At 42.2% G+C, this 11,916-nt stretch overlaps 2 protein-coding genes across 2 annotated transcripts; both read right to left on the reverse strand.

Annotated features, from left to right (window-relative positions):
* Positions 1-1,397: 1,397 nt before the first annotated feature.
* Positions 1,398-3,672, reverse strand: LOC133503986 (transcription factor JunD-like). Its single transcript, XM_061826061.1, has one exon. It carries the CDS (start codon positions 3,454-3,456, stop codon positions 2,638-2,640), a length of 819 nt encoding a protein of 272 aa, XP_061682045.1. The 5' UTR covers positions 3,457-3,672; the 3' UTR covers positions 1,398-2,637.
* A 2,371-nt stretch (positions 3,673-6,043) lies between these two features.
* On the reverse strand, positions 6,044-11,439 carry lsm4 (LSM4 homolog, U6 small nuclear RNA and mRNA degradation associated). The gene is made up of 5 exons (XM_061826178.1): positions 11,299-11,439; positions 10,821-10,862; positions 10,610-10,708; positions 9,537-9,717; positions 6,044-7,575 (listed from the first exon to the last, which is right to left on the reverse strand). The coding sequence occupies exons 1-5, from the start codon at positions 11,299-11,301 to the stop codon at positions 7,472-7,474; spliced, it is 429 nt and encodes a 142-aa protein (XP_061682162.1). The 5' UTR covers positions 11,302-11,439; the 3' UTR covers positions 6,044-7,471.
* Positions 11,440-11,916: the final 477 nt, after the last annotated feature.

Genomic DNA, 11,916 nt, shown 5'->3' on the forward strand with positions numbered 1-11,916 from the left:
TTTCTGTAGTCTTCTCTTCATACTTCTTGGTGAAATTATCTTTCTTTCTGCCAGAGTGCAAGGCAGGTTCTTCCCGCATTACAAAAACAACTATGTTGTGTTGATTAAAGACTCTAGATTGTTCATTGGTGTTAAATTAATGTAAACATGACTACATTGCACATAGGTGTGAATTTTAGTGCTAATGGTTTTATTTCTATGTTGGCTGGCAGCCAGGTCAGGGTCTACCCTGCATCCTGCTTGAAGATAGCTGGGATAGGCTCTTGCACTACAGCAACCCTTGTGAGGATAAGCAGCTCGGAAAATGCGTGGATGACTGGTCTTAAACCTATGTGCCATGCGAATGGCTGGTGACCAGTCCAGTGGGTATGCCGCTCACACGTGACCCGAATGAATACAAGGAAGCACTGTAGAAAATTTGGATGAACAGTTGTTATTCTATTCAATAATGGATTTCATGTCCCTGTGGATTAGAATATGTTGTACTTTTACCATCCAGCAGATGGAAGCACATCGCAACATCTTGAGGCGTCAGTGGCTGGACTTGACCAGGGCAAACTCATTTGAAGAGAAAATTAAATAACCACAGTATGCAATTAAAAATAAATGGATAAAATTTGATTAATCTCAATGTGCTTAGAGCTGGGATTAAAAGTGAATAAAATCTTCAAAATTGAGTTAAAAATGAAAAAAAGAATAACTTTCAAAACCTCCACTAAAAATTGACATTGGCAAATATCGTGCACATTTGGAATGTACCTGGAGATGAGGCAAAAAAAATGGACATAAAAAAATTTACATTTTCGAACATTTCTTAAAACAAAAGCAATTTCCAAATGTGGACGCTGGAAATAGAATTTCATTCCATATAAACATAATTCCACCTCACAGTTCTGAGGTCCCAGGTTCAAACCCGGACCCGCCTGTGTGGTGTTTCTATGCCGTCCCTATGCCAGCGTGGGTTTCGTCCGGGCACTCCGGTTTCCTCCCACATCCCAAAAACATGCAACATTAATTGGACACTGTAAATTGCCTCTAAGTGGGATTGTGAGTGCAGCTGTTTGTCTCCATGTGGCCTGTGATTGGCTGGCAACCAGTTCAGGGTGTACCTCACCTCCTGCCCGTTGACAACTAGGATAGGCTCCAGCTCTCTCTCGCATCCCTTGTGAGGATAAGCAGCTAAGAAAATAGATGGATGGATGAATTCCATTAATTGAAAAAAAACTCATTTGAAGAGGAAATATAATCCTTACACTACAAGAGTTTAATATCAAATACAAATTAACATGTTGCTGCAGATCATAGAAATCATGTCAATTCAAATGATTTTATATTAAAAAAAATAATGGCACATTTACCCTTGTGTAAACATGTTTACAAAAGGAACACATGCAGCATTTAATACGGCATAATTTATTTCACAAGACATTAACTGTGGGCTCTGGATGTCATCCCGAACGCTGCGCTGAAATAGAAAACTTGAGGACTGCATGGCATGCCACACACACAGCTAATTAAGTTGACGCTCAGCAGTTGGCTACATTCGAGTTTGTGGACAACATGCAAACGAACACATTTTAATATGTGTGCCTGGACAATGTAATGTGATCCAATACTCGTGGTGTCGAACCGTGGTGCATCATACTGGGTCGAGGGGCAAATGAATGCAATGGCTATATCTCAGTATGATACAGTGCATTTCTAGATCACCGTATACCACATTCACAACAATAAACTTAAGTCAATACAGTAATATTATCTCCAAAAAAAAGGTTCCTGCCTAAAGCGTCCGTCACTGAGACTTAAGTCATAGGCTAACGCAGTAGTAGTGACAATTACAGCAAAGATTTGTATGAAAAACAATGAGGGCATAAACACAGAGCAATCATATGAAAAACAGGAAGTACAATGATAACTGAGCGCGAGTCCATGTGCAGCTTGAAGATGCATTTTCCATGTATCGTACAAGTGCACCTAATGTTATGATGACAAATACACATTGGACTGTAAATACTGCAAATGTGAATGATGTATTGTCCTCAGAGTCAGTGTTTCTAGTCCACAAAACACAACTTGTATATCGAAAAGAACATGCAAAAATTTGACGTGTGACTATATGTGAATTTGCGCTTATTATTATTATTTTTTTAAAGTTCCATGATTAAAGCTGCTTTGTGATACATGAAGTGCAGTGACAACATTGCACAACACACATTGTCCACTGCTGAGTGTTTCTGGAGGAAATGGGCTTTCAGGCTTGTCTATTGCAGTGAGAGGAATGATCCAATTTCATTAAACTGGTCCAAAAATAATTATTTGTTTACTTTAAATCTGTCTTTGTTGACATATCTATGAGAGCAACATATAGTGACAGGGAAAACACTTTCGTGCTCCTCTACTATTGGTGGTTCGCAAGCCTTTGAAACGAAATATTATATATATACATATTAGGTCTCCAAGTACTACCACCATGATCAACATTAAAAATACAGCAATGATGTAGGCCCAAGTGCTCATCAAAACAATGTAGCTTTATCAACATACATGAAAAATAATTGCAAACTAGATTTTACACCGATCTGACCGGCTTAATCGATATCCGCCGAGTAGCATTTTATGCTGATTTGCAAGGTTGCCCTAGTGCACCTGAACCTCCCGCGGTAGCAGCTGACAGCCGCTGTTGACGTGGTTGAGGACTTTCTCCTTGAGCTGGGCCACTTGCTCTCTGAGGACGTTGGCCGTAGAAGCCAAGTCGGTGTTTTGGTTCTTGAGCGTCGTCACCTTGTCCTCCAGCCTGGAGATCCGCTCCAGCTTGCGTCGGCGACACTTGGAAGCGGCGATCCGGTTCCGGAGCCTCTTCCTGTCGGCCTTGATACGCTCTTGCGAGTCCATGTCGACGGGAGACAGCGGCGGGCTCTCCCCGAAGCTCTGCACGTCCGGCACCGTCTGAGGTTCCTCCTTAGGCGGCAGCACTCGGCCGGAGAGCTCCGACGGCTCCGGCGGAGGCGCTGCGCCCAAATGGTGAGGCGGAGGCGGGAAAGGCACCGTGTCCGTCGAGTAGTTGACGGTGGTCCCCAAAGGCCCGCTGCCGTAGCTGTTCAGGTTAGTATAGACAGGGAGCTCCAGCTTCGGCGTAACCGGGCCGATGTTGATGCTGGCGCTCAGACCCAACGTCGCGTTCGTCGCCCCCAGGTTCTGTTTGTGCAGGTCCTCCAACGCCTTCACGAAGCCGTCGGCGAACTCCTGCTCGTCCGTCCCGGGTTTCGGGTACAGGAACTGGGAGCTCGTCGGCGTGCCGGTGACCATCCCGTTGGACTGGATGATAAGACGCTCGAGGTCCGGGGAGGACAGTTTGAGGAGACCCAAATCTGGGGAGCCAAGGATGCCGTCAACGTCGCGAAGGGGCGCTTTCATGTCTGTGTCGGTCAGACTCAAGTTAATATCCTTCTTCATCATTATTTGGAGGCTTTTTCTTTTTTTTTTTCTTTCCTTTGGCACACCTTTAGCGCTGTGCTCTGGCCACGACCTGACAGGCGAGCACCATGGCGAATTGTATCCTGACGCCTACTTCCGCTTGCGGCAGCTGCTTCCGAGCAATGCCAGCGAGCCGACGCCGCCCGGAGCCTTTCTGTGCTCCACGCTTGTGTTACGTCACCACAACGCATGCGCAGTAGCAGCTCACCGCGTACGTTTTTGAATAGCAGTACATCCAGAGATAGTGGCAGGAAGCTAAGGTCTCACTCTGCTTTGGAATTTGAGTGATTTATAGCGCAAGGTATTACATAATTGTGATTCATTCATGTATATGTAGTATTTTATACGTCAAAATTGTCAAATTGAAGGCCAAATCTGACCGGTCAGGTCATTTTCCTTGGAAGCTCACTATGTCCCTATGAATACGGACAGAAACATTGTGCAGGAAAGCAGGGATAAATGCATAAATAATGTATGTTGTGCATCGTGGTATATTGTGCCCATTGATAAAAATAGGCCTTCATCCTCCGGGGAGTGATGACGTGTGCACCCTGCCTGCATCAGCATCCACACGTATCGCCTTCATGGCTGGAGGATAAATTTGAGTGTGAAAGTGGGGTTGGGGAGCATTGGAGGTTGCCAAGGCAACGCGTGCAGTGTGACGCAGGTGAAAGCAGCAGAAAGGCAATTGGCTGGCAACTGCACAGATGGGAGATGGAGGATGGAGTGGCAGGACACTGATATAGATGTCACCCCCCCCCTCCCAAATTCATACACACATGCACTTTTAAATATACTTCTACTGTATGTTCTGTCCTCAGACATGCACATGAACGACTGCTATTCAGCAACATAAATATTTTCTTTTCTTGTCCTGTAAGGATTCTCCACAGTGCATTATCTATTTCCATCCATCCATTTTCTGAGCTGCTTATCCTCACGAGGGTCACAGGAGTGCAGGAGCCTATCCCAGTTGTCAACGGGCAGGAGGCGGGGTACACCCTGGACTGGTTGCCAGCCAATCACAGGGCACATAGAGACAAACAGCCGCACTCGCAATCACACCTAGGGGCAATTTAGAGTGTCCAATTAATGTTGCATGTTTTTGGGATTCGGGAGGAAACCGGAGAGCTCTGAGAAAACCCACGCAGGCACGTGGACAGCATGCAAACTCGACATAGGCGGGGCCGGTCTTGAACTCTGGTCATCAAAACTGTGAGGCCAAAGGTTTACAGCTGCGCCACTGTTCCACTTTATCCTGTTCCATGCGAGTTCCTCCTGCATCCTCCTCTCAAACACAAATATTCCTCACGTCTACCAATGTCAATCTTTTTGGTCTTCCTTGAGTTTGCTTGCCTTCCACCTTTCTCTCTGCCCAAACCATCAATGTGTCCTCTCTGACTTTATCCCCAAAACATCTAATCTTGTCCATCTCTCTGTCAAACTCATTTCTAATCCAATCCAACCTGCTTATTCCTAGAGAGAACTTCCAACATCTTCATTTCTGCCGCTTCCAGCTCTGCTTCCTGTTGTCTCTTGAGTGCCTAGAGCACACCTCACCCCTGTTCTATTGTCCGATATTATCCAAACATACTTCTCTGTTAATCCAGACATCCCGTTCCTGTCTGAGTACTTTATCATCTGCTTTCTCAAGATCTACAACACACTCCAGGCCTGGGGGACACACCTTTTATGTGGCCTGCAAAAACATATCATGAGTCAACATTTTTTTTTTTGTTGATAAAATACCAAAATTTCAAATTGTCTTTATTTTTAGTCACTCTGAGATATTGCTCGCATTTTTCTTACCAATTAGCCTCTGATTCCAAAATTAGTTATCCACCATTTTGTTGTGTACCAGTATATGCGAGAATATGAGACAATCGTACATTTATACTGCATATGTTTGCAGTCAAAACGGCCCAACCATAACTAAAGTGTGGCCCGCGAAAAATAGGTTTTACATGATTGATCTACAAAAATGCAATGTAATAAATTTCATCCATCTATTTTCTTTGCCACTTATCCTCACGTGGGTCGCGGGGAGTGCTGGAGCCTATCCCAGCTGTCAACGGGCACGAACTGAACTCGTTGCCAGCCAATCGCAGGGAACGTGTAGATTGACAACAGTTGCCTTCACAATCAAACCTTGGGGCAATTTGGACTTTGTTAATTAATGTTGCATGTTTTTAGGATGTGGGAGGAAATTGGAGTGTCCGGATATAACCCATGCAAGCACAGAGAGAACATGCAAACTCCACACAGGCGGGGCTGGGTTCGAACCCGGGTCCTCAGAACTGTGAGGCCAACTCTTTACCAGCTGCTCCGTTCTGACCCGCAATGTAACAAAATAGAACATTGAATTGAAAAATGGAAGGCAATGGTCAAATAACACTTATCCACAGTGGTAGTTCATTGACTAAATTACAGTCCATACGACAAATGGATGGGGGAAAAGGATGGAACTTTCGTGACACCTGGTGGATGGATGACGAAAGTAAACCGCAGGTGCAGTATATTGTATTCCTTCCAAGTAAAATGTTTATCAATATAATTTATGCTGATAATATAGTGGTATATGTAAAATGTTTATTTTATTGTATTTCACAATACAGTATAACAATCTATGCAGAGAAATAATATAATCAGTTGCCTGTAGGATGAATTGTATTTGCAAAACTGTAAGAGACAGGGAAGGCATACGCAAGTACTGTATGTTATAGAAGCATTTCAAACATCACGTATTAAATTTTATTGTACTTCACACCTTAGTTTTAGCTCACCCATCAATCTATTGTCCACACTACTTATTTAAAGGGCCACAGGATGCTGGAGTCTACGCCAAGTAGTGTCAGTCCACAGTCGGCCGACACTGTGTAACCGTTGCTAGTGCTATTAAGAGTGCACTTGGTGTTTATGGTCACATTTACACAATAAGTGGCTACTGAACACAGGCAAACGAACCTCTACTGTATAAAAGGTTCCCTAGTTTATCCTGCATTTTAGTTCTTCGTTTACCAAGACATTTTAGGTTTCCTAGTTGATGGAAAACGTTTAAGGAATACAATTCTGTTCAAGCATGGTTGTGGCCCTGGGCATCAATCAAGGTCCCGAACATTATGGTAAATATGATGTTTGGTGTGGAAGAATGACTTGAAAGACCTTTGGAGTGAAGGGGCATGATTGAGTTCTTGCCTCACACATTTTGTTTCACAGGCACACCCCACACGACATACAAAGTTTCACTTCCAGTAGGTACGGTGGACAAAGGTCAGGCTCCAGACAAAATAGTGCTGGTGCAGATTACTCTGTTAATCTGTCAAATTAAAAAGATTAAGTCAATGCAACATTAAAAAAAAACTTGTTTTCATGTACATAAATTACCACTCTTTTATGATGGCAAAAGAAAAAACAAGCATCACAACACAATATGGAATTAACAGAAGGAGAATCTTGGATTTTTTTTTTTTTTTTTCAGTCACAAATCTTCATCAAATACCTGAACAAAAATGTTCACAATTGGGGCAGTCAGTTTGCTGCTTCACCTGCTGCGATCTACCGATAACATGACACAGCAGGTCAAATAAAGGGCTGGAAAAACCACAGAATGTCAGAGTATAAAAAAAGTAAAGACCAGTCATAGGGGGAAAAAAAAGGACATTTATGCAACTCAAGTTGCAACTCTGGTAAAACTCTATTCAAAGAGACAATTGTAAACCAACCAACAGGAACCCAAAAGCTTATTTCAGTGAACCACATGACTGACATTTTATGAATATAAAGAAACTAAACCTGTTGCCACAACATCTAAATGAACTTGCCAGGTCACTGCAAACTACTGTGACTAAAACGTAAATGCCATCTTCCTGGCAGTAAAAGGAAAAAAAAAAAAGATCCAGGGCATCATGTTTCATCCTGACTATTTGACTGTTCCTTCAATGTCTGAGTGCTGAGGAAGTGGCTCTTGTGTGTGTGTGTGTGTGGCTGATTCAACACGTCAGTGCTGGTTCTTCATGCCCTGTGGTTTGCCTGCTTTCTTATCCGGCTGCTGCTGACCCCTTCCGGGACCGCTCATTCCTCTGCCTCGACCGCCAAACACACCTAGTGGGAAAAGAGGCAGATAAGGACGATCCATGAATACCGAAACAGGCTAGTGTGGAAAAATGTCATTTCCAGAACAATGTATTTTGGATAATGAGGCACTACAAAGTTACAGTGTACTCCTGCAATAGATTAATAAACAATTGTATGATGTGATGCAACAAACTTCAAGCCTCCTGGATACACAGTTTCAACAAAATCAAGTCACAGTTTAAAGGAGGTAAAATATCTCTGACAATCTTTGGTCAAAATACACGGGGGGCAAAGAAATAGAAGATACTTAAAGTGCCACTTGGCACACATTGGTTGAAACCGCTTGTTTTTAGGGTGGAGTACAGCCTTAGTTACCATGACAATTGGGGGTAGAGCAACAGTTTCCACCTTGGACTTTTTCAACACCTATAATGACCATCCATTTTCCAAGCCGCTTATCCTCACAAGAGACGCGGGAATGCTGGAGCCTTTCCCAGCTGTCCACGGGCAGGAGGCAGAGTACACCCTGAACTGACAGCCTGGCAATCCCAGGGCACATCAAGACAAACAGCTGCACTCAAAATCACACCTAGGGGCAATTTGGAGTGTCCAATTAATGTTGCATATTTTTGGGATGTGGTAGGACGTGAGTGCCGAGAGAAAATCAACACGGGCACGGGGAGAACATGCAAACTCTAAACAGACCCGTCCGAGATTGAACCTGGGATCTCTGAACTGATGCTAACGCTTTCCAGCTGTGCCACCAAGCTGCCCCTAAAATGACTATTTTTGAAGAAAGGAGGAATAAAAACATATTGACATATTGAAATACGAGTGACTTCACTTGTGAGGTTTTCGAAATTGAGCTGTCAAATGGGGCAGCACAACGTAGAAAAACAGTTATATTCTTTATCCTCTGCAAAGCACAACAACTATTAGTGCCGTAATGACGAGCTGTTAGGAGTTGAGATGTCTCAATGAACAGTGTATCCAGTCAGTGTGATTTGACGGGCACATATGCACCATCGCACTCACAAAGCTGCACAGTCGAGCATGAAAAATCACACGTGTAAAATTTCTGAGTAGACATACATAGATTTTGACAGTTGTCGCTTATTTTGTGTAGTCTTGACCAATGTTCCCTCTAAGCTGTGCCACTGATCCAGCGCAGTGAACCAAGCCTGATGTCTTTTTTTTTGTCAAAACACAGAAGCACATGACAAGCTGCTGCTCAGTCTACTTCTACTTCCTAGTTTACCTGACATCGCCCTCCTCCACTCTTAAAGCGATGCACTCATAATTACAAAACGAACACACACCCACAACTTTATATTTGTGTGCATGACTAGTGGACCACACCCGTACATTTTTCAAATGTGAGTGACTGGTATATCCGTCCGTCTTGTACTACTCCCACATGGCCAAGAGGGAACACCAGAAACAGCAACACAATAGCGTTTCAATTGATGCTATAAGAGACAAAATTGTTTAATCCTTGTTTCTATGTTTTCATAAAGTGCAACATTATGGAGTGCTAGTGTTCATTAAAACACATTGAAACTTTTTTTGTTTTTTGTGGTGGAGGCTGGAACACATTAATGGCATTTACAATTGTTTAATTGAGAAAAGACGTAGACAGTTGAAAATTGGGGTTTGAACATTTTGTCAAACATCCTAAAAATTAATATGGTAAAAAGTCAAAGAAAATGCAAAACATGCCTTCTAAACATTTTGATGCTTGCACATTGTGGCGTTGATGGTCTCACCATGTATGCATGGTGGTAGTTGAAACCTTGAGATTATGGTCAATTCTCAGACAGTAAAATCACAGGGGCCGTGGTATATACACAATCTAGTAGTTATATTTTCAAGCACCACTGAAAATGTATGAAAAGGGAACAGCTGACAATGGAAGTGTGGATATGTGTAATATGTAGCAGCAGCCATGTGTATTCCAGCTAGGGAAATCCAGGAGAAGTAAAGCTCACCTCGGCCCACTCCTCCTCTTCCTTTGGCCTGCTGTTTGTTATGCTGGGCGCCACCCCGCCCGCGACCCTTCGACACCACCTCTTCCTTCACCATGTCGATGATCTCGTCCGGGATTCGCAGATACTTAATGGTGCTCCCTCGGATGTAGCACTCGGGCATCCGCCAGAACTTGTCACCATCCTGTGAGAGACGAGTGAAGAAATGTCATATACAGAGTGTGCGTCCATGAGCAATTCCAATTGGAATTTGAATGTTGCCGGCACCAACTACGAGGAACCACTTAATGCAAATCTTGACGGGGACATAGTATGGAATATTTACTCGACTTAACATTCATGTATTACTTAGTTGCTTAGCCAAGAAAATGTTGGTCCCTGGGGTCTCTGTCCACCTACCAAGTACAAAATTAAACAGCCTGCATATTTATTGAAATCCATTTAAGTGAGACGCTTTCTAATTTTTGGGCCCACATTTGACCGACCACATAATTGCACAATAACCGCCCCACACACCAACTTTCTCCATTGTGTGAGACACTTGCTATTAAATCAAAAGGTAAGCAGAGGTTCAATGTGTTTTGGGATGCAGTGATTAGTATTGGCTAACAGCAATTGATTATGATTAGCATCATATATTGGTTACTCAGTGAAGCATTTGCTGCTTTAGGGATGGTTATTTGGGTTTGGCAATATGACCACCATGAACAACATACATACATTATGGTATGCTGCTGTCGCCCCATGAGTAAAAATACTTTTTGTTAATTTACAGACTGATTTTTTTCCCCTCCACACTCTAAGGTTGTTTGCCTGTTCAACCACCAGTCTTAATGGTAATGAAACATTGGTCAAGTATTATATGGATGATGTGGTGCGTGCTAATTTTATCAAGAAATAGGGTGGTGAAAAGTGTCCTGCAATTCTTGATCTTTGATGAGACCATGTCAGAAATTATTAGAAGATAAAGACACATGGGTTCCATTTTATATTGTCAAAAAAAAAGTGTCCTTTAAATCTTGAGGAGTTGCGTTGACAAGCCATTTAGTATTAATCAAATGAAGTGGAAGCAGTACCCGAGAGGTGCAAATAACTTCTCTCAAATTGATGTTCATCCAGTTGTCACAGCTGACCAGGTGGCCATTGTACGTCTCGCCATTTTTTAGCTCCACCAGCTGTTGAGAAAAGGTTAAAAAATATATATGTGACTAACCACCTGCACCGGCTCCTGGTTTTCTTCATTCATTGCTAATGCACGATATTACACAGGAATCGTTTCAGTCTCACCATTGGATGGTTCTGGGCAGTTTTCAGCAGGGACAAAGGAAGCTGGAAAAAAAACAAAATTCCTTTTTTACAAATTTAAAATTCGTGGATATTCCAAGCGTTATTTCATCATGTTGTAGCAGTATAAGTATTTGACTTAAGTAAAACAAAACAGCTCTAGTCCACGCGACATTGTAACTAAAACCAATTTATAAAGTATACTACTACTGAATCTGTTTATACATAATAAGCAGTTCTAACGAGGCAATGGTTATGAGCTGTGAGTAAAACCTTTCGGCATTTACTCTTTAGAAAAAGGAGCCCTATCAGCCAAATATTTGAGTGTTACGACTTCGCAGCTAACTAGCCAACCACTGAGTAGTTGTCAACGTTGGTGTCCTGCAGCCCCTAATAGCTGTTTAAATTGCATACTAGCTATCAACTTTTTTCCTTCAAGGTTGTATTATATTTTATAGAAATACAACGTTAGGTTACGTACCATTATGATAACGTACGGTTGAGATATTTAATCGGCGTTTCAGATTTAGAAGCACACGATTTGTCTCCGTCTTCTTCTGAAAATGTTTCAAGGCAGATTATGGCTGTCATGTCAACTTCTGCCCTCTTCAGTCATAGGCGGGTACCACAAGTAGACTGTTTTCGAACTGGGTGGGCAAACTTGTGCTCATGGCCACGTTTGATGAAAAAAAACCTGACAGATGAGCCATGACATTGTTGGTAAAAAAAAAAAAATCGATATAGAAGATAAAGAAATATTCGTTGTACTGTTCTTTCTAAGTGTTAATATGCTCAAAAAGTATTACCCATGATTAATTACATTTTAATTCATTAATCGATTAAATTATAAAGTAAATATAAAAAGGTAAAACGATTCTCTAAAATGTTACATATTTCAATGTACTACTTTCAATGATAATAATGATGATAATAATAATAACCATGCACTATTCACCGTACATTAATTAATTTAAAATGGAAAATTTATTTAAAGTTGTTAATAATACATATCCATATCTACCCATATCGATTTCACAAGCCGCTTATCTTCACAAGGGTGGCGGGAGTGCTGCATCCTATCCCAGCTAACTTCAGGCGA

Source organism: Syngnathoides biaculeatus, chromosome 7 (genome assembly GCF_019802595.1).
Source record: "Syngnathoides biaculeatus isolate LvHL_M chromosome 7, ASM1980259v1, whole genome shotgun sequence".
In the NCBI taxonomy this organism is placed as follows: Eukaryota; Metazoa; Chordata; class Actinopteri; order Syngnathiformes; family Syngnathidae; genus Syngnathoides; species Syngnathoides biaculeatus.